The sequence below is a fragment of the Schistocerca gregaria genome, chromosome 2, assembly GCF_023897955.1.
Source record: "Schistocerca gregaria isolate iqSchGreg1 chromosome 2, iqSchGreg1.2, whole genome shotgun sequence".
Taxonomy (NCBI): Eukaryota; Metazoa; Arthropoda; class Insecta; order Orthoptera; family Acrididae; genus Schistocerca; species Schistocerca gregaria.
The window spans coordinates 561,528,267-561,551,285 of record NC_064921.1 but is presented as its reverse complement, the minus strand read 5'-3'; the positions used below and the strand labels follow the sequence as shown (position 1 = coordinate 561,551,285).

Genomic DNA, 23,019 nt, shown 5'->3' with positions numbered 1-23,019 from the left:
TGACCTGCTCTAGTATCTTTACTTCCACCAGTACCTCAATCCCCTACCTTCTGAACTTCAGAGTAGTTCTGCTGCATAGCGTGGAGGACTAGCACTCGTGGAAGAAAGCATTCTGGGGACACATGGCTTAAGCACAGCCTGAGGGATTATTTTAAGAGTGGCAGTTAACATGCGCCCCAGTGTTCGCCACTGTAGCAGATACATCGAAGTTCGAATATTTGCATACATAAAATGTACCCAAAACGTATCAAAACTACATACCAACTTTAAACTAATAGGCGGTCTGTCACTCAAGATTTTTGTCACTGTTCTTCTTTTACATTTTAATTTTTAGCCACTACTCTACTAATTTTAAACGAAATAATGTTAAGCAAGAATAGCATGCAAATTTCACATTATATCTTCTATTCTCATTGGGTTATCTGATGGATAATAATGAAACAAACTTTCTTGTCTGATTCTTACACTGTAACAGGTCTGGCCTAAAATGTAACTTTACAGATACTGTCTATCAAGAAGCAATAAATGAAAGCCTGAAGTGGAAATCATTAATGTTAGTAATAAAACAACCAATTGAAGTTACTCACTAGATTGATGGTATTGAGAAGGTGACCTTGAAACCTTTCCCACACACAAAGCCTCTCATCAGATCCCAGACTAATTACGTAACTTGCTGAGTATGTCAAAGACAAAACCGCTCCATCATGTGCTTGTATACTATACATGCATGTCCCTGTAACAATGAATCATGTACCACACAAATGTTATTTAAATAATTTACCCATCACATGTCATTCCTATTATATCTTAAATTCTTATGCACCTACCAGTTTCAATTACAGAGGTTATATAGTACATACAACTTCATAAACTTCAATGAAAAAATAAGAAAGGTGTTAAAAACAAAATGAAAAATAAATACAAAATTAAGAAAGAAAACACACTGCATTAAGAACCTAACATAAGATTACCTTTGGTTCTAGTTTAATATAGTTTAATGTGGTGTAATGCTGAAGTGTTTCACCACTTTGACAGTGTTTAACAACATGATGTTTTGCACCAATGTGCCAAACAACAATTCCTTTATTTTTTGCTAATATTCTTTAGAATTTGTTTAAAAGAATTCTCATTTGCTCGGCGTTATTATACAGTAGTATATTATGATTGTTTTTAAGATAGTTCCTATAATTTACGGTAAGACAGATACAATTTTGGAAAGCGAAGACTTTTACAATCCAATCCAATTCAGTTCCGTCAATCCAATTCACTCCTCACTCCAATGACATCCTGCACACACCCCTCAACAGGTTCCTCAATATTCACAAACAAAACAAACCTGCATGCCCCATTGTAGCTCATTCTTGTGCCACCACTGAAAGAATTTCAGTTCTCACTGACCAATGCCTCCTATCTATTGACCAAAATCTGGCCTCCCACATCAAAGATGCCAACCACTTCCTTCACCAACTCCCCACCACATTACTGCCTGGATCCCTGTTGACACCATTTGCTTACCCACCATCAACCCCCACGCCCATAGTGGTGCTACTATTGAACACTATATCTCTCAACGTCCTTCAGACTTCAAACCACTACCTCATTCCTCATACAACTTACTAATTTTATCCTAACACTCAATTACTTCTCCATTGAAGGAAAGGTATATAAACAAACCTGCAGCACAGCTATGATCCGCATGGCACCCTCCTATGCCTGTCTTTATATGGGCCATCTAAAGGAAACCTGCCTAGTCTCCCAAAGTCCCAAAACCCTGGTCTGGTTCAGTTTCAATGATGATATGTTGATGATCTGTACTTGGAGCCAAAGACATTGTATCCTCAGTCCTTCCTGGTCCTCCCAACCAACAACAATACCTAGTACCTGCATTTTGACAGCTGCTAACCCTTCCACACCAAAAAATCCGTCCCATACAGCCTGGACACGTGAGGATGATATATCTGCAATGACATATGGTACATCCTTGAGCAACTGGTATGAAAACTAACTCGAGATGGGAACATATTAGATAACTTGGCGACAAACAGAGGAAGATAATCTAGAAGAAGGTGTTACCGACTATAATGTCTTCGCGGCTTCTGTGTCCGTGGAATTTAAAGGTATTGTGCACCACGTACTAGAGAAATACGTGCCTAGCAAAAATACAGGGGAGGGAAAGGATCCATCTTGGCTCAACAAACATATTATGAACTTGCCGAGAAAGCAGAGAATTTTGCACAGTCATTTTAAACATAGTCACTGCCCCGCAGACAAACAGAAATTATGCGAAATGAAAGCAGCTGTCAAAAGACCAATGAGAGATTCTTTTAATGAATTTGAAAGCAGTATTTTATCTGCAGGTTCCAAAAATAGCCCCCAAAAATTTTAGTCCTACGTAAAATCTATGAATGACACAAATAATTCAATGCCTTTTCTTGCTGACAGTATGGGTAATGTAACAGATGATGATAATCAGAAGGCCGAAATTCTAAACCTAGCTTTAAAAAATTTGTTTACAGCAGAGGACTGCATCACGATTCCCATCCCCGTAATATTTTGTGCTGACTATGCACAAATATAGCACCATTCTTATCCATTACCTATCAGAGATCATTGGAACAGCATAAAGTTCCACAGGACTGGAAGTAGGACCAGGTCACAGTAATCTATAAAACGGGTAGAAAGTCGTATGAACATAATTACCAGCCAATTTCACTGACATCGATTTGTTGTCGAATCATGGAACATATTTTGTATTCAGACATAATGACCTTTCTAGACTCTGAGAAGCTTATCTGCAGAAACCAACACAGTTTTAGGAAACAGCAGTCATACGAGACACAGCTGGCCCTCTCTGTACATGATATGTATTAGGCTCTAGATTCCGGCTCCCAGGTTGATGCCATATTCCTCGACTTTCGAAAGGCGTTCAGCTCAGTTCCACAATGTCAACAGAAACATGCATAACATCAGGTGTGACTCAAGGCAGCATTATAGGATCGCTGTTTTTACGATTTACATAAATGATCTGGTTGATGGTACTGGCAGCGGCATTAGACTGTTTGCCGATGATGGTGTGGTCTACAGGAAAGTAGAATCACACGACAATGAGGATTTATAGAAAATAAATCGGTAGTGTAATGACTGACAGTCATCACTCAATTTTAATAAATGTAACCTACTGTGTATAACAAAGTGAAAATCCCCATTAATGTAAGAGTACAAAATAAATTCTCAGTCTTTGGAAATGGTAACATCTGTCAAGTATCTGGGTGTGACTATTCGAAATGATCTCAAATGGAACGCTCAGACTACACACGTAACGGGTAAGGTGAACTCTAGATTGTGGTTTATAAGTAGAATCCTGAAGCAATGCGGTCCTTCAGCAAAGGAAACTGCTTACAATATTTTAGTTCGTCCAGTCTTAAGAGTATTGTTCATCTGTATGGAACCCATACCAGTTGGGTTTGATTCGAAAAGCTGAGAAGGTCCAAAGAAGAGCAGCAAGATTCAAGACTGGTACATTTAGCCATCACGAGAGCATTACAAATATCATAGAAAGTGTGAAGTGGGACACACTTGCAAACAGACGACACGCTAAATGAAAAGGGTTGCTCACTAAATCCCAAAAGCCAATCTTCGTCAAGGATGTATTGCATATATTATTACCACCAACTTTCAAATCACACAATGATCACCATTCAAAGATAAGGGAAATTAGAGCTCGTACTGAGGCGTCCTGACAGTCATTTTTCCCTCGCGTAATCCGTGAGTGGAACAGAGGGGGGGAAATATAACTTTGGTGCAAATAGTGTCCTCCACCACACACCTCTTGGTGGCTAGTGGAAAGAACTCCCCTGCCCAGTATGCTGAAGGTCTCACAAAGGCCTTCACAAACAGGCTCTATGTCCCAGATCTCATCCACAAACAGATTTCCTGCACCATATCCCACACATCCCCAAGAACCAATTACAAAGGAGTGACACCTTCATCTCCTGGAACAACTGAACCACATTCTTTGTTACGGCTTTGATTACTTATCATCACACGCTGAAATGAGGGCATCCTACTCGAGATCCTTCCAACTCCTCCTCAAGCAGTGTTCCATTGCCCACCCAACCTCGACTACATCCTAGTCCAGCCCTACGCCACTCTCAATCTCAGCTCCTTACCACAGGGATCATACCCCTGTTGAAGCTCCAGTTGCAAGTCCTGCCCAATCCACTCATCCACCACTTCTTATTCCAGTCCTGTCACAGGCTTATCCTACCCCATCAGAGGCCAAGTCACCTGTGAAAGCAGCCCTGTCAATACCAGCTTTGCTACAATCATCTCATGGCTTTTTATATTTGCAAGACAACCAACAAGATGTCCACCAGTATGAATGGCTATCGCCACACTGTGGCAACGAACGAAGTGGACCAACCTGTGGCACAACATGCAGCTGAACATAACATGCTTGATTTTAATGGCTGCTTCACAACCCAGGCCATCTGCATCCTCCCCTTCATCAAAAGTTTTTCTGAACTGTTTTCATGGGAATTATCCTTACAATACATTCTTCACTTCTGAAATTACACCAGCCTCAACTTATGGTAACCTGCTGTCCCCACAACTTCCACTCAACACTTTCTGCCCACTCTGAAGTATTACCTACCAATTCATGTCCATCACCCTCATTGTGTTCACTCTCGGCTAATGCACCCACCAGTCTTTTCTGCTCTCTGTGCTGTTCTTGTCCTGCCACTTTCTATAGCAGTCCTTGGACTGCTCTGCCAGACTGTGTAAAGTGCAGTGTAAAGTTACATTCTAGGAATGTTTTGTGAAGTAAAAAAACTTGTAATTAGATATAAATTAAGAAAATGCAGTTTTAAAGGACAAATTTAGTTTCTAATATGTACACTGTTTACCAGTCCCCTCATTAAAATGTCTGTACTGTCTAAGACATAGTTGTGAGTGGACTACATACAATTTCTTCCATGGCCACTGTTATGCTATATATTACTGTCTCACATATGACATATCATTTGTAATGGTAAATAGCCTAAACAATATGTGAATTTCAAAATAACAATAACACCATGTTTATGCACGAAAACAAATAATAGAAAAAAAATATTAATCAAAATCAGGGAAAAAAATTGTGTGGGCGTTAATGGGTTAATATGATGGATGGTTCAACAAACTCTATGGACAATAACACAGATTTCCCATTTACAAAGTACTGGGCAGGTGTATTTTCTCATTCTGCAGTTCACTCTGTTTTATAGGTACCTTCGAATCCAGCTGTTCCAGTAGTATTTGTAAGTTGTTTCTTAGTTTGCCAAGTAATCAATAAGAAGAATATATTTTTCTTCCAGAAAACAACTGGCTATAGCCTTAGGACGGATGGAATCTATTTCAACTCTTTTGGTGCAGAATTCTGTGTTCCTTACTTCTGCCCTCTGCTTTTATTGGTAGACCTACACCTCATCCACAGTGACTATCCAGGAAAAAAATCTGCTGGATTCTTTCTGGAACAGTCCCAAACATTGGTGAGTAATTTACTTTCAATGGCAATCAACAAATGTGGCACTTGTCTTGTATAAAGCTTTCTCACAGGTAATTCTGTATGTAAAATGTGACACTTTCACGTGCTGTGCCTAGCTCTAATCAATTATACAGTACTATTTTGGGTGTTAACTGTAACTGAGGGAGAGGAATGGCAGGTAGAACATACAAAAGAAGTTAAGACGGGAGTTTTCCGAAAGAGGGCCTTGAGTCACATTCCAACCGGAAATTCCCACCCTAAACAGTGGATGTCAATGGGTCGATGTCCCTTGCATGCAACATTAATTTGAAAAGATGGATGACTAGGAAATTGTTAGATGGTGATTGCTTAAGTGAGTAAAAGTTGGTGCTATCAGAACTAATGAGGGAAGATCCTTGATTTAACAAGGGGACTGTCTACAGGACTAGCCCAGAACACACTAGTGACCATTCTTACTGCATGATGATGGCCTGTATCCAACAATTTCAAAGCTGAAAACCTGCAACAACATTCCAATAAGGACAAGATCAGGGCCTGGTAAATATGGTGTACAGTTGTGCAATCCGCACCCCAAGTGGTGTGCACAAGAAGGCCGAGGGCATTAAGCTTCCACATGCAGCTAGTCATTAGCTGACGAACATACATAAGATTTTTATCAGAGAAAGGTTTCAAAAATTGAGACTGAGCAACAACATACAAGTGCTGGGTACCGGGGTAGAGTTCGGGGTCAGAGTGGACCACAGTATGATCACAGAAACATGTAACTAAGGTTTTTGTGGCAGAGAACTGGAAGCCAAGGGAAAGGATCCTCGTGGAGGCCCTTCAGATGGCACCTCGAAGCTGATGTTCCGTAAAGGCTGCAGACTGGAAGCTATATCAAATACCAAAGTCTTTAACACACAGCACAGAGGTGACCAGTGGTCTGGTGGAGGTTGCTAGCCGATTGACGGTGGTGAGGAAGAGTGTAACACTCAGCATAAAGCTCTATGGGACACTGTTCTCTTAGACCCATAAGGAGCTGAATGATGTAGTAACTCAATCCCAAAACAACCAGTGGGATAGAAACTGATGAATAAAAATTGATGAAGAGTTCCATCATGGAGTATAGTTAAAGTGTGATGGCTCCAACCAGTGTTGCATGCCTTATGTGAGTCAAGAGACTGCAATGTGGTGTTGGGATTTAGAAAAGGCCTGTTGGATTGCTGTTTTTAATCAAATCAGACGGTTGGTTGAGGATCACCCCTCCCAGAAATCACATGGTATGGAGACAAAAGGCCCCATAATTTGAGAAAGTGGCATACCACTTGGCTACCATCCTTTCAAGAAGACTGCAGAGCATGTTGGTGTAGCTAATTGGTCAGCAGCCACTGATGGGCATTGGGTTTTGACTTGTTTAAGTACTGGGAAGATGATTCTGTCTTGCCACTGGGAATGGAAAACACATTCCAGCCAAGTCCATGAGTAGATGGTGTCTTTGAGTATGAATTGATGAGGGCCTGGGCATGGTGTGCAATGAGGCAGAGCTTGAAGCATTTCCCAGACAGTGAAAGGTTAATTATATAATTTAGCAAGGCAGGAAAAGGGTGGGCGTGGTGTTGGTGTTGGTGGTCCTTGGGAGAGGTCTTCAACTTGTCATTAGTGCATTCAAAAGGCAGCCACTTCGGAAGAGGACATCAAAGCTCCCTCAAGATGGATCACTGAAGCAAGAACGAATGCATTGGCACAAATACCACAATGAAGGAAGAGACAGGGAGCAGCTGTTAATATGAAAATTACAGAGCTCGGATGACACCTGGAATGAAGGTACTGAAATACAGTTGTAGGAAAAGGAAGAGACCACAAAAATAGTAGCAGAACATAGACTGGGTAAAAGGAATGAAAGAGGAAGACACTTGTAGAATTTTGTACAGAGTATAATTAAATAATTGCAAACATTTGGTTTAAAAACTGTGAAAGGAGACTGCCTACAAGGAAAAGACCTGGGGACAATCAAAGGTTTCAGACTGATTATATAATGGTAAGACAGAGCTTTCGGAACCAGACTTTAAACTGCAAAACATTTCCAGGAGGAGATGAGGACTATGACCATAATTTATTTATTGTGAACGGTAGTTTAAAATTGAAGACACTGCAAAAATGGAGGAAATTAAGGTGACTGGAAGCAAATTTAAGAAACCAGAGAAGTTTCAGAGGGAGCATTAGGCAACCTAGGACTGAAATGAAGTGAAAAATTACAATAGAAGACAAATGTGTAGCTTTAAGAGATGAGATAGGAAAGGCAGCTGAGTATCAACAAGGTGCATAAGCGGACAAGTGTGTGTGGGGGGGGATCCCGGATCTTCTGGTTCAAAATACACCTTCTTCCAGGTGAAAATACACTTTTTCTGTGTTATGTGACAGTATAACTTTCCTCAGAACTGGAAAACTTGTCAATTCTTAGAATGATTATGGTTTTGTACATTGCCGTAGAATTTCCCAGCACTTTAGAAAACGAAACTCAGGGAAAAAAACACATTTTGGAAAGATCTTTGATGTGCAGCACCTTGAACACTGCATATTTTCACATTATGAAAGTATAAATTCGAACTCCACCAAACACTGCATGTTATTTTCCGAAGAACTGAAATCAAAATTGCGATGCACTTTTGTAAGCCAGTCATAGCTAATGTCATGTGATGTCCCCAGGCTATGATGGAAGATATTCAGAGCATAGGACACGTGATGATGTCAGCCAATAGCAACATCACCATTAAGTAGAATAAACACACAAATAAGAAAAGTGAATGGTTCAAATTAATTACATAGTGTTGCTACAAGAGAAGAAAAATGATTCACATATAATGTTGGTCTCTAAGATTAATAAGCTACAAGAGAAGCTAACATTTCAGATATAATGTTAATCTTTTTTGCTCATGTTACACTTTAAGATACATCACACAAATGTTCCAGAAAATTTTTTAATGATGGCATAAATGTCTAATCATCTGGGCTCGAAATTCTTCTAAATGGCCGTCCTCAAAGAGCTGATTTCTAAATGAGAGTCAAACGCTCTGTGGGTTAAGAAATTCATCATACATTCGCGCACATAGTTCATCTTGCCTAAAAGGAACTTTACTTTGAAAGTACGGTTTTTCAAACAGCCATTCACAATATTTTCCCACAATCTGTTAGAAACTGGTTTGTTTCAGAAGCTGGCAGAGACCGTCAAGTAACAGGTATCACTGCGCTTGTGCAGCTACGATGACACAGGAAGCCCCTATGTTCATACATGTATAACATTAAAAGATCTTTCATTATGTCATAAAAGAAATGAGACATTAGAGGATACTCCAAGAACATAGGAATTTTGTGAACTGTACTAAAATGTATAATTCAGCTTAAAGTGCACATTCGTAGGTCCAGATTCGGATGTCAGTTTTCTTGGAGTATCAGTTCTGTATCATCTCGTGTTTACTTCTTTATTATGACATATGTGCTAGAGGATGAAAACGTGCACTTGAAATGCAGCGAACAGTTGAAACTAGCCAATAGTGTGTAATTAAACACTTCCATTTCACAAAAATTTGCTCCCTCAGCGGAAAAGGTCAATAAAAGCCAAATAACCTTAGCAAATCGACAAAAATAACTTCATTGTTCTGCACGGCAATCAAAGCTTGACTGTCAGGAAGGTAGAAATAAAATAAAACCTGGAACTAGTAACGTATTTTAGCCTCCCGTAGCTATGCGAATGTATTTTAATTCACTTGATAGCTCCTGGTTACAGAAATCCATTTTGTTTTCATTTGATGTGAGAGCAATGAACGGAGAGGAAACAGCAAAATCACTAAACGTAAACACGGGTCACATGGAGACTACCCACCTCCCCACTACAACTCTTATGCTCTGCGCATCAACTGCGGATCTACGATATTTCTGAACTGGGGCAATACTAGATGGTGGCGCCCCCTTTCCCCCAAGCATTTGAGGTGGGACGCCAAAAATTTTAAGAACTGGACTTTTCAGAAATATGTGCACTTTGTAGCGCACATCTTTCTGAAGAGTCTCATATATAAAACATATGTATTCGATTGAGGAAATTTAAGACATGTTATTTGGTCATAAGTGTGTCAAAGTGCAGTGCCACACCTCTTCACACAGCATTCTTCTGTTGCACATCACTGTATTTTGCCTGTGGAATTCAAATGTATAATATTTTGTAATGGATGTTATCAAACTATATTCAGGAGAGTGGAAATAAGGTAGTCCTACAGTGTCTCTCTGGCTCCCAGTTGGCCGGTTTGACATCCTGCCTCTCTTAAAGAAAACTCACAATTAATACGTCCTATTCTTCCATAATTTAATGTCCCCATTTCTCCTCCTTCCTCATTCTAATAAACAACCTTGACATCACTAATTCTGTAACTATTCCTGGATGGGATTATTTGTAACTGGGAGAATAAGAACTCTTCAGAAAATTTGCACTCTTTATTGCCTATTAGCTAATAACTTGCTGTTTTGTGAGACATAAAATTAAATATAGGATACATAAAACAAGTAAGGACAAGAGACAAGCAAGACAGTACACGTTTCTTCAATCCTCAAGCCCTGGCATTTTTCTCTCTCTAATATCGCTACAGCTTTACATGGTGTGCTTTCCTCTCTGGGAAAGAATCTATTACCTCATCAAAGTTCGTCACACATTCAGCTACACGAAAAAATGAAATGTTGTTGTCTAATACCGAAAAAGCTGTTAATACAAATAGTACCCAAGACTGGTGTGGCTTCTCGATATGATTACGTGTATTTCGTCACTCTCCGGTAATATTGCAGCAATTGTAACACGCAGCAAAGAAACGAGGCTGTTTCAGCACAAATGGTCATTTTTATAACACAACAGTATATTATTCATGAAGTACCAATATCAAATGCCTATTTGGCCTATTACATGCAAAAAGCTTTTTGTTAACAAATAGTTTTACATTTCATTCATAAGCTCCTGCTTCTCAAGCATGAGATCAAAGAGTAGTAGTATGAAATTTTTATATAAATTTGGAATCGTCCTATTCTTCCATAATTTGTGTGATGTCCCCATTTCTTCTCCTTCCTCATTCTAATAAACAATCTTGACACCACTAATTTTGTAACTATTCCTGCCAGTGTCAAAACTTATTCTCCGGTTAATTTCACTAACCCTGCAGTTTAGTTATTCTCCAGTTAAGTGTTATTACGTGTTCGTACAATGTGTTTTCCATGCTATTCCCAGAATAGAACTTAAAAAAGTGGCTGCTAGATGGGGACTGTACATCTAGCTCTTACTAGTGTAGCGATCTAGCCAAAAAATTTCTGTCGAACTTTCATATTCTTGGATTTACCGAGAAGATAATACATAATCTTTCTGACCTGTTATTCCTTTTAGTCATTTATCTCTACTCTGGTAGCCTGAATCTATGGATTTCACTAGTAATTATAACAATGCTGATCATTCGCAAACGTGGTCAACCACATAAACAGCGATTGGCGTTCACATATTCAGCTTTATTCCACTCAGCTTGTATAAATCCGTCCCCTTTTGACTGAAGGAAACTTTATTTCTAGATGTGACAGGGATTCCCCTGGCAGACACATCACATACACTATGCACCGATTCAAAATTCAACTTAGACTGTGTTCAAGAATATTCAATACCAAAAGGGAGTGAGTGAGTAATAGATAGGCCAATGTGTGCTGGGTGCTAAGGCACTTTGTGAAAGAAGTCCCCCCCACCCCTCCAGAATATGAATTATTACAAGTTATTAGCTTGCTTTGAAAGTGTAGCTTGACGTGAAGTCGGGAGAGAGAGCAGCTGACACAGGTTACTGGGCCAGGTGAGTGGTGTACTTGACTAATGCCACACGCAATGCATTAGACCAGGGTCGCACAAACACGGAAAACCGCACGCGTGCAAAGCAAGGTGCAGCGAGTGCCTGCACAGTGCATCGGTTCAACTCGGCTTGCTAGGTGAGCCTGACGCTGTGCGCTGCTGAATGCGCTGCCAGACGGCTTAGTCAACATTGGAATACGTAAGCGCAAGACGATTACCGGAATAATGGAACCATCTGCTCCAAAAAAAGGGAAAATTGCCGAAAGTCAATTTAAACCAGAATGGGAACTCTCCTACTTTTTTGTGCATTGTGACGATAAAGCCAAATGTCTAATTTGCGGTACACTAATTGCATGTGTCAGAAAATCGTCTATTGAAAGGCACTACAGCAAATTGCATTCAGAAAAGTATAGTGATATAACAGGGGATGCCAGAGAGGAAGAATTACGGAAGTTGCAAACTCTTGCAGAAGAGAATTCTGTATCTACAAACGAGGTTTGTTGCAAGTACTTTAGCATGTATATTTTGGCTAAAGGTCATGCAAAATGAAATAACATTTGCTTGGATTCCTTAGTTTTCGTTTTCGCATAAATTATTTCTAACATATCTTTTTTCTCTACTTTAGGGTGAAGAGGTTGAGGGGTGTTGCGAAAGGACTCTCTGAGCTAGTTACAAAGTTGCTCTATGGTTAGCAAGAGCTGGAAGCCATTTATGGATGGGTCATTAATAAAAAACATTATTTTGGACGTAGTAGAGAAATGAATCCCACATTACCTCCTGCGTACAGCAGAATACCACTTTCCAGAATGACAATACATCGGAGAATCAACAACATTGCTGAGAATTTGCATGAACAACTGGCAGCCAAAATTGAAAACTTCCTATCATACTCCATCACACATGATGAGTCCTCGGATATTAACGACACGGCTCTGTTAGCAAAATTTTTGCGAGGCGTGGATGACGACCTACATGTAACGGAAGAGCTCCTGGATATGATTTGTGTGAAGGACACTGTTACAGGGGCGGATATTTTAGCAGCTGTTGAAATGGCAGCTGAAGGAATAGGACACCCTTGGGAAAAGCTGTTTTCCATAACCAGAGACAGGGCACCAGCTATGTGCGGTAAAGCAAAAGGGTTTATTGGTCTACTGCGGAAAAAACTTAACATGCCGAATTTACCTTCCGTTCATTGTTTTGCACACCAAGAGGCTCTTTGTGCGAAAGTTATCGGTCTTCAAGATGTGATGAAGGTAGTGGTGCGTATCGTGAACTACATTCGTTCTCATGGACTCACTCATCATCAGTTCAAAGAATTTTTGATTTCCTTTGAAGAGGAGTATCCAGATATTCCCTACCACACTGAGGTGCGCTGGCTGAGCAAAGGGAAAGTGATTTGCCAAATTTTTCGACTACGCCACACTGTGGCTCAGTTTTTGGAGAGCAAAGGACGTCCGGAGCCACTTTTTCATGACCCTGAATGCGTAGCTGATTTAGGATTTTTAGCAGACATTATGGCTCTCCTAAATGATTTGAGTCTGAAACTCTAAAAAGAAAACAATCTCATCAACGATATGATCAGCAAAATAAATGCTTTCCAGTATAAACTGAAGCTCCTGAAAAACAACCTTTCAGAGAAAAATATGCAACACTTTCCTGAACTAGGTAAGCGAGATATAAATTGTACCTTTATTAAAACAGCCTGATTTTTATAACCACTCTAATCAAAATGGTACTACGTTTTTGTTTGACAGCATCTGTGCAGGAAGGAGCGCACTTTGAAAAATACGTCGAGGTGCTACAATCCCTTGAAAATGCGTTTAACGACCAATTCCAGGTAATGTGCCGGTATACGACATACAGCTAAATAAAGGAGATTGCGTTACATGTGCAAGTGTAACATTACATTAAAACCAAAAGTACACATTACATGTTTATTAAAAACTATCGCATTTTAGTACTTCGAAACAATGGCTTACATTACTTTCATTTATTAACATTGGCTTTGTTATTGTTTCAGGAAATTACCTACCTGCAGCCAATTCTCGATGTTTTTGTGAAACCTTTTTCGATGGATATTGAAAGTGCGCCTTCAGAATTACATTTCGAACTAATTGATTTACAATGTGATGTTCACCGAAAGGATGTGTTTTACAATACAAAAGGTTTGCTCCAATTCTACCAGAATTTGCCAAAGGAAGAATTTCCCAAGTTACACAGAGAAGCAGCGAAGATTATTTCTATGTTTGGTTCCACTTGTGTATGTGAAAGGTTTTTTTCTGTTTTGTCTTGTACAAAAACTAGATTGTGTGCGAGTATTTCTAATTGTAATTTAAAAAATTCTCTCTGAATTGCTGTCAGCCAATCTCTTGTCCCAGATAAATAATTGCAAATAAAATAAAGAGCACATAGGATTTAAAATTGTTACCATTAGTTATTATATAAATCTCTTTTGTACCGGTACACCAAACTAAGCTCTCCACCTAGTGTACATTAGTATTTGGCAATGACGAAGACAACAGGGTAAAAGCTTTGAAACAGGTCGAGGCAGGCGGAGCGAGCGACACAAGCTAAGGAAGTGAGAGGCAGCGCTGTTGCGCAAAGCCAAGGAGTAGGGGGTCTGCACCATCATCAACATAGCGCAGCCGTCTTCTGCACTCTGCACTGTGCGATGCACCTTGTGAGGCCCTGCATTAGACTCTCCATGACTCTGAAAAAGTACTATTAATCGATTTTTTTCATACTCAGTGTACCAAATTCTATGGATAAAACAACAATACTGCTTAAATTTCAAACCAGTAACTTCAATACTTTTGGAGATATAAATTTTTACCTACAATATATAGTAACTGTGCTGGCATTATGAAACTGAGTTAGGGAATTTAATGTATTCATCTATAGTATCAACTGAAACTACATCCAAGAGGATAGGTTTATATAGTCTAACTGCCTTTAGTTTCAATACCACACATCTCTGACATAATTAAAAGTACTTTTGAAAATTATTATTTTTTCATGTTTTAGATGTGTGTGTGTGTTTAGGAGAGACTGAGAGTGTGAATGGAAGACACGCATGAAGTGAGAAAGTGATATTTATTAAAACTATGTAAATGTATGTGTGAGAAAGTTGTTGTGCAATAGGGAATTTGTGACATATGTCTGAGTGAGCTTGATTTTGTAAAAGGCAGCCAGAAGGGGCATTGAATATTAAATTTTATTAGTAATTTATTTTGTGAAAAGTAATCATATTCTGTCTTCATTAAATTTTATTTAGTATCAGAATTAAGAGATTTCTAGTCTAAATTACTTGCGGTAAACTGATTGGCTGACATTAGGAATACCCCTAGTACAAAAGCCCTCGAAATGATCAGATTGGCTGCTTAACATACTAGCCAATAGGAATTCAGCATTTCCCGCACACTTGAGTAGGACTCGGTGCCTCAGATTCTGAAAGTCGAAAGAGTCGCTCGTGAGCTGTCTTCTGGTAAACACCTATGTTACCTATGTTAAACTGCACTGATCAAATATGTACTAAAATGAAGAAAATTGGGTGTTTGGTCAGCTCTCATCTTATTGACAAAGAGAGACTACAGTATTGAATATTTTGTGAACGTTTGAGCCCTATGAGTGGTTTATTTATGGAGATATTCACATGGGAATATTTCATGTTATACACAAACTCCGCTTGGTGTGTTTCATGCAGATTACAAGCCTTATGGTGAGCACTTCTTTACAGCTGGCTGCTTTTGAGTCTGAACTTCTTACAGAGACAGTCAGTAAAATTGTGTAATTGATGTCAGGATATTAAATATGAACTTGATACTCAACACTGCTTTTGTCGGCTAAACCAGTATCCACCATCGCAGAGTGAAGGAGAAGACAACATTAAGCCTATTCAGGTAAGCTGACAGATTGTTTAAAGGATAGAGCGGGACCAATGCGTCCCACCGCAGCCTCATCATGTGCTGTAGCAGGGGAGGGGGAGGGGGGGCAGGTGGGGAGGGGGGGGGGGACGGACTAATGCTGAGCACTGCTCTCAAGTATAATTTTGAAATGAAATAGGATGAGAATAAAATCAGTGTACAAATGCAAAGTTTCTTGGACAGCACAATAAAGGGCTTTATCAAAATAAAAATGCTGAAAAAGGTAATAAATGGGGATGGAGGTATCAATTTAAAGAAGGCTTGGGGTCTTGTACTCAGTTTCACTGGATATCGCATTCACCAAGTTGAGACACACTGAGAGAATGTGCATTTCATGGAATATCAGTGTGGGCTCAGAAAACCGGAGCATCAAAGAACAGTGGGCATCAGAGTCAAACTCAGTATCAGGTATAAATAGCTGCAAGAAACCAACAATAGTTCGCAGTCTGGCTGGAGGAGTCCAGGCAGCGAGTACATGTGACAGCACAAATTGCAGTACATGAAGAAGATGGCAGGATCAGTGATCAAAATACTGTGCATTAAATGTGTTGCAAGTTCTAAAGACTTTCTTTGTTCCCAATTCCTGAGTGACCTTCCTCTCTAGAATGGTTGTAGAATTGACACAGGATACAGTGGCCAATGCAAAGAAATCAATTTCTGCCTGGAGCACTGGGCGAGTTCATTCGTTTGTTCAGAAAGGAAGGCCAACAACTGTCTGCCCGCTTACGGCTGGTTGGCTGTGATGACAGAATCGAAACCCACACTCTGCAATCTTTCTCACATGAGACTATTTGGGGGAGAAAAAAAACCATTTTTGTGTTACTTATAGCTTTAAGTGTCAACTTCAAGATGACATGCCCATCATTTCATTAATGAGATAGTTATTGTCATACCTGTAATTAAGTAGGACACTGTGAAATATTTGGCAGAGTTTGCAATAAAAAAAATAGTGGTTACTATGTTTTTCATTTTGTGCATATTAAATAATAAGTTGGTGTGTATGGAATTTGGCTAACATATTCAACTTTTCTTTAAACTTGGGCAGAGGTCTCTATTTGTCACCAGTCTTGGGAAATTGGTATTATGTAGCACATGCATTTGTGATTGTGGATGCCAGTGATAAAGATAGAATGAAATATGCAAAACATTAACTCATATTTGATAAACAGTTTGAGATATCAAAACAAAGCCTTCGCAAATGATAGCACAGAAAGAGGAGATTATTATGCCATATGGTTATTATGATAATTGTCATTATCTTCCATGTAATTCCACAAACTACAAAATCTTTCAATGAAAAAATGTAATTTTTTTTAATGGCCATCGATAGCTGGTGAATTGAGTAATTCTGTGGGTTTTGGAACAACATATGTGAAGTATTTTTAATTGAGGATGTACTGTTTCAAAGATAATGAGCTTACTTGTCTGCAGTTCCTCACTTAATGTACCATTGCTTCAGAATTATCTCGCAATTGTATGTGCACGACATGTTAGTGAGGTGGTATAGCGCAAACTTCACAAGTTTTGGTAAAAGAAGCAAATTTTAACATGGCAACAAAAGAAATGTATGTTTTAGCCAAAATTCGCCTCTCTTAACACTACCCTGGAAGTTACAAATGTTAACAGGTAAGGGGAAAATAAATTGCTGCTTCTGTTGCCTATTCAGTGGAATCCTTTGTAGATACTAACCAAAGCAGAGGTGATAGTAAATCTTTGTGGGTGGGCCCCATGGAAGTGTGAGTGTGGAGGAGCTCCACTTAGTATTTCCAAAAACATGTCAATGTAGCCTACAGTTTAGAAGGGCACTTCCCCTGCAGTACTCAGCATTTCCCCTACAGTATGCAGACTGCCTGCCGCAACCCTCATCACTAATGCTCTGCAACCGTCCTCGCTACGGCTCTCACCACGATTGCCCTGGCAACTGCGCATCTACCGGCTAGATTACTCTGCGTGCGCTCTTCCCAGCAGAAAAAGCAGTTCAGAAAATACATTATGCCCTACTCCACCTACAAATACTGGGGAAAGGGGTGCCTTTCTGTTGAGTGCTAGGGCACATGGCACATGGGCATTAAGGAGAACAAAAGGGCAGATGTTGCAGCCGAGGAGGCTTGTCAATATCCTGATACTTCAGTATGCTATCCCCCTAAATGCTATTGCCTCACTGTTGAGGTTCAGAGTCGTGCATCAATGGGAAGAAGAATGGCTGGAAGTAGTAGGCAATAAGCTGCATCTAGTTAAGTTCACAACATGGCCATGGCATATGTTTCCAGCCACACAGGTGGGATGAGGTCCTTCTTACTTGTTTTCACATAGGCCGCATCCCTACGACTCGTCAGTTCTAAGTTCTGGCAAAGGGATGCTCCAATGTGTGGCACTTCTGGCATACAGATCACAGTGCACCATATTTTACTAGAATTTTATTTTCAGATCAAAGGGCAGCAGCTCATTTGTCAACATATTTTACCTTCTGTTTTAAATAACAATCAGACAAGTATGGCACAACTTTTAAGGTCTTGCTTGCATCCCTGCAATTTTAGTGATGTTTTTAATGGGTTATGAGGGCGGCTGGCTCATCTGTGTTTTTTTTATAAGTGGTCAGCCAACCATATACACTCCTGGAAATTGAAATAAGAACACCGTGAATTCATTGTCCCAGGAAGGGGAAACTTTATTGACACATTCCTGAGGTCAGATACATCACATGATCACACTGACAGAACCACAGGCACATAGACACAGGCAACAAAGCATGCACAATGTCGGCACTAGTACAGTGTATATCCACCTTCCGCAGCAATGCAGGCTGCTATTCTCCCATGGACACAATCGTAGAGATGCTGGATGTAGTCCTGTGGAACGGCTTGCCATGCCATTTCCACCTGTCGCCTCAGTTGGACCAGCGTTCGTGCCGGACGTGCAGACCGCGTGAGACGACGCTTCATCCAGTCCCAAACATGCTCAATGGGGGACAGATCCGGAGATCTTGCTGGCCAGGGTAGTTGACTTACACCTTCTAGAGCACGTTGGGTGGCACAGGATACATGCGGATGTGCATTGTCCTGTTGGAACAGCAAGTTCCCTTGCCGGTCTAGGAATGGTAGAACGATGGGTTCGATGACGGTTTGGATGTATCGTGCACTATTCAGTGTCCCCTCGATGATCACCAGAGGTGTACGGCCAGTGTAGGAGAACGCTCCCCACACCATGATGCTGGGTGTTGGCCCTGTGTGCCTCGGTCGTATGCAGTCCTGATTGTGGCGCTCACCTGCACGGCGCCAAACACGCATACGACCATCATTGGCACCCGGCAGAAACAACTCTCATCGCTGAAGACGACACGTCTCCATTCGTCCCTCCACTCACGCCTGTCGCGACACCACTGGAGGCGGGCTGCACGATGTTGGGGCGTGAGCGGAAGACGGCCTAACGGTGTGCGGGACCGTAGCCCAGCTTCATGGAGACGGTTGCGAATGGTCCTCGCCGATACCCCAGGAGCAACAGTGTCCCTAATTTGCTGGGAAGTGGCGGTGCGGTCCCCTACGGCACTGCATAGGATACTATGGTCTTGGCGTGCATCCGTGCGTCGCTGCGGTCCGGTCCCAGGTCGACGGGCACGTGCACCTTCCGCCGAACAGTGGCGACAACATCGATGTACTGTGGAGACCTCACGCCCCACGTGTTGAGCAATTCGGCGGTACGTCCACCCGGCCACCCGCATGCCCACTGTACGCCCTCGCTCAAAGTCCGTCAACTGTACATACGGTTCACGTCCACGCTGTCGCGGCATGCTACCAGTGTTAAAGACTGCGATGGAGCTCTGTATGCCACGGCAAACTGGCTGACACTGACGGCGGCGGTGCACAAATGCTGCGCAGCTAGCGCCATTCGACGGCCAACACCGCGGTTCCTGGTGTGTCCGCTGTGCGGTGCGTGTGATCATTGCTTGTACAGCCCTCTCGCAGTGTTCGGAGCAAGTATGGTGGGTCTGACACACCGGTGTCAATGTGTTCTTTTTTCCATTTCCAGGAGTGTATTTTTGTGAATCTTCTTTAAGTTTTCCTCTTGTTTTAGTTAACAAATTTAGAACATCTGAACCATTTTAATGATATCTTCCCTGATGTGAGCTAACGTGACTTTGCAGGTGGTCATGCATGAGACTTAATGTCTTTTCTCACATTTTCTCTGTTTAATCACATTGATTTCTATGAATTTTGTGTGGACGCTGATAACTTTGTCACTGAGTGCTGCAAGCGGACACCCCACCCCTTGCAAACACAAAACTGAAACAACAACTTGGCTGCACAACCACAAGTATACCATTAACCCTAGCATTACCAACGGGGGGGCCTCGTAGGCCCACTGACTCAGTTTTTCTATGTTGTATCCACACCCTTTGATATATGAACTTGAAAGCAAAGGTAATTGTTCGTTATTGAATGTACTATTGAGTCATTACAGAATTTCGGAATAAAAATGTAATTTAAATTTATTTACTTGAATTAATTCTCTGTGGGCCTTAGAAACCCACCTGTTGGTAATAGCAAGGAAAGATTTACGAGGTTGAGTCTTTCGTTTCAAATTCTTACCATGAAACGAATTTTGGCATTGTTGCCTTCAGACATATTATTATGAAGCGGACCATTGTTATTTTCAGTGTTTCTGCTGCTGTTGAACCAGCAACATGAGTAGACAACGTTTACGTGATAGTTCCATTGAAAGAGTGCTAGAAGAAGTTTTGAACGAATCAGATTTAGAGGAAAGTGAAGTGGATGATGATGTGGAAGAAATTAGAACTGATTCATCGTCTGAGAATGAAGATGAGGTTGAAGCCAATCCACCAGATGATAATGATACGGAATGTGATAAATTCATTGCAAAAAGTGGACGAGAGTATATTAAGAAGCCATCTCGACAATATCGGTGTTCTGTACAAAATATAGTGCGAGAAAGAATGGGGCTAGGACAACAAGGAAGAATTGCGTCTCCGAAAGAGGCTATAGAGCTCTTTTTTACACCTCAAATTATGAATCTAATAAAACTACACTCAAATGAAGAGGCTTCTCGACTAGATATTCAGCACACAGATGAAGATGAGTTATTTGTTATATAGGACTCTTGCTAATCATGGGTTCAAATCATGACAATAAGATACCTGTCCAAGATTTATGGTCTTTGCTTCAGGGCCGACAAGTGTACTACGCATCAATGAGTTGGACCCGATTTTTCGAATTGGCTAAAATATTGAGGTTTGATGATCAGAACACAAGAGAAATTCGTCGCCAGACTGACAAGTTCGCTCCAATGAGGGAAATTTTTGAAAGCTTCAATTCTTCACTTCCATTGTATTTCATTCCTGGTCTACATACAACAGTGGATGAGATGTTGTCTTTGTTCCGTGGTCGCTGTCCATTCAAGGTGTTTCTAAAAGAAAAACCTGGAAAATACGGCATTCTAATTCGAATGCTGTCTGATTCTGAGACTAGATATGTGATCAGCATGGACATCTATACAGGCAAGTCAGGAAATACACACCATTCAAATGGACCGATGGAAATTGTAAAGAGACTAATAAAACCTATTGAAAAATCAGGCCGTAATGTTACCACAGATCGGTACTATACTTCAGTGGAGCTTGCTGAGACTCTATGGAATGATTTTCACCTCACACTTGGCACCCTACAGTCTAACAGACGACACATACCTGAAGAGCTGAAGACTACAACTGGCCGCAGTTTACGCTCTTCCATCTTTGCTTGTACTGACCCTCAGACACAGAGGCCACCAGTTACTCTTGCATCAACACTAGTCCGCGAGAAGCCAAAGCGACTGCTGTTGATGCTTTCAACTTATCACTCAGAAGGGTTGTTGAATGAAGACTCAAAAAAGACTAACATAAATCTTTTTTATAATTCTACAAAGGGAGGCGTGGACACCATAGACCAGATGGCAAGACACTACAGCACAAAGAGAGGAACAAGAAGATGGCCTTTGTCCATCTTCTACACACTCATTGACATAGCAGCAATAAATGCATATTCACTCTTCCTCCTCAACTTTCCAAATTGGAAAAAGAATTTGCTAAACCGCAGAAGGGTTTTTATCACTAACTTAGGTCTCGAACTAATAAGATCTCAAGTAGCTAAACGGGCACAAAATTTGTATGGACTTCAGAAGCCAGTAATAATGGCAATGGAAAGCATCACACAACGGAAGCTCAGCAGCTCTGTAGAACCATCATCCTCAACAGCAGAACCAGGAACATGTGGACGGTGCCACCTATGCTACCAAGAAGCTGCATCTAAAAAGATCAAGTACAACAAGCTGGGAAAGTCAACTGTTACCTGCTCTCAGTGCCACAAACACATCTGTGGGAAACACTGCAGGAAGACAGTGTTGTGTGAAAAATGCATTGCAGAATGAGACAGTAAATTTTGTTTGCTTCATGTAGTGTATTGAATTAAAAAAGTCGTTTTTATAAGAAAACACTATTTTGAAACATTACTCCAAAAAATATATAAACTGAATCTCGTGATTTGTTCATTTTATTCCTATTATAATAACATCTTTTATTATCCAGTATACAAAAACAATGTCTAAGCATTTTGAATTGTTATTAGAGGTATCAGACATAAATAAACTTGATTTATGATAAAATAAATTGTGGTATTCTTTATGGGTGTTTGAGCCCCCCCCCCCCCCCCCCCCCTTCAGTTGGTATTACATGTAACAAAAAATACGTTGGTAATGCTAGGATTAAGCAATCATGCAGACAACCAGAATGGGCACAAATTCAGTGGCTACCAGTCCCTTCCATTCAATAGTTCTTTTATGACTTCCTCACTTATTTATCTTAGACTGTTTCAGTCCTTAATACAAGAGTGCTTTTTAAACAAATGCTCTGTAGATATATTTGAAAGTACTTCTTTTCTCCACACATCTAAGGATGAAATCATATGCAACAGCACAAATATAAACATAACAAACAATACGCAAAACATCAGTTAACACACTGTATTTTATGCTTACGTTAATATTAACTTTACAGAATTTGCATCACAAATTATTTACAGCGGACATTTAAAAAACTAGGAAACAATAGGAAACCGAAGCAGCCATTTGTAGAAATTAACAACTGTATAAAGTACAAACAAATATTTGTTTTTGGCAACTTTATTTACCTGTCAGTAGGTCCCACACGCAAAGAAGTCCATCTTGGCTGCCAGAACCAGAAAGTAATGGAGAAATGCGGTCAATAAAAACACAGGTAATAGGTCCACAATGTCCATGCAATGTGTACAGTGGCCGCTGATCTTCCAACCGAAAAACCTACACAATAACAATAACTGTTGAAACATATATTATTGTGAAGTACCAATTTAATGTTTTAAATACATTCAAAAGAGAATGGTCCAACCTGCCATACAAAAATCAGCCATAATATTTTGTCTACGAAAATCAGCCATAATATTTTGTCTACGAAAATCAGCCCTAATATTTTGTCACTTATAGTTTACCTCGCTTTATCTACATGTCCACTACAAACAATTGATTTGATTGCTAATAATATATTCACAGCAGTTTCTCTGATATGGATGAACACCAATTCTACATTTCTAACTCTGTAAGCGTCAGATATCAGCAAATAATGATATGAATCTTTACCAGTGGCCTTTCAGGCACTTGTCTTCAGAGGTGGTTTTGTTGTCAGCTAGCATATGTCACCTGTGGAT

General features: G+C 40.4%; 1 protein-coding gene across 5 annotated transcripts in view; it reads right to left on the bottom strand.

Moving 5' to 3' along the window:
- The window catches only part of LOC126332472 (sterol regulatory element-binding protein cleavage-activating protein), a 298,242-nt gene that overhangs the window by 51,722 nt on the left and 223,501 nt on the right, over positions 1-23,019 (bottom strand). For all 5 annotated transcript variants that reach the window (XM_049996613.1, XM_049996609.1, XM_049996612.1 and 2 more), the window contains exons 20-21: positions 22,468-22,615; positions 588-733 (exon numbers count right to left, since the gene is read on the bottom strand). In XM_049996613.1, coding sequence (XP_049852570.1) covers positions 588-733; positions 22,468-22,615 — 294 coding nt within the window. The remainder of the gene's footprint in view (positions 1-587; positions 734-22,467; positions 22,616-23,019) is intronic.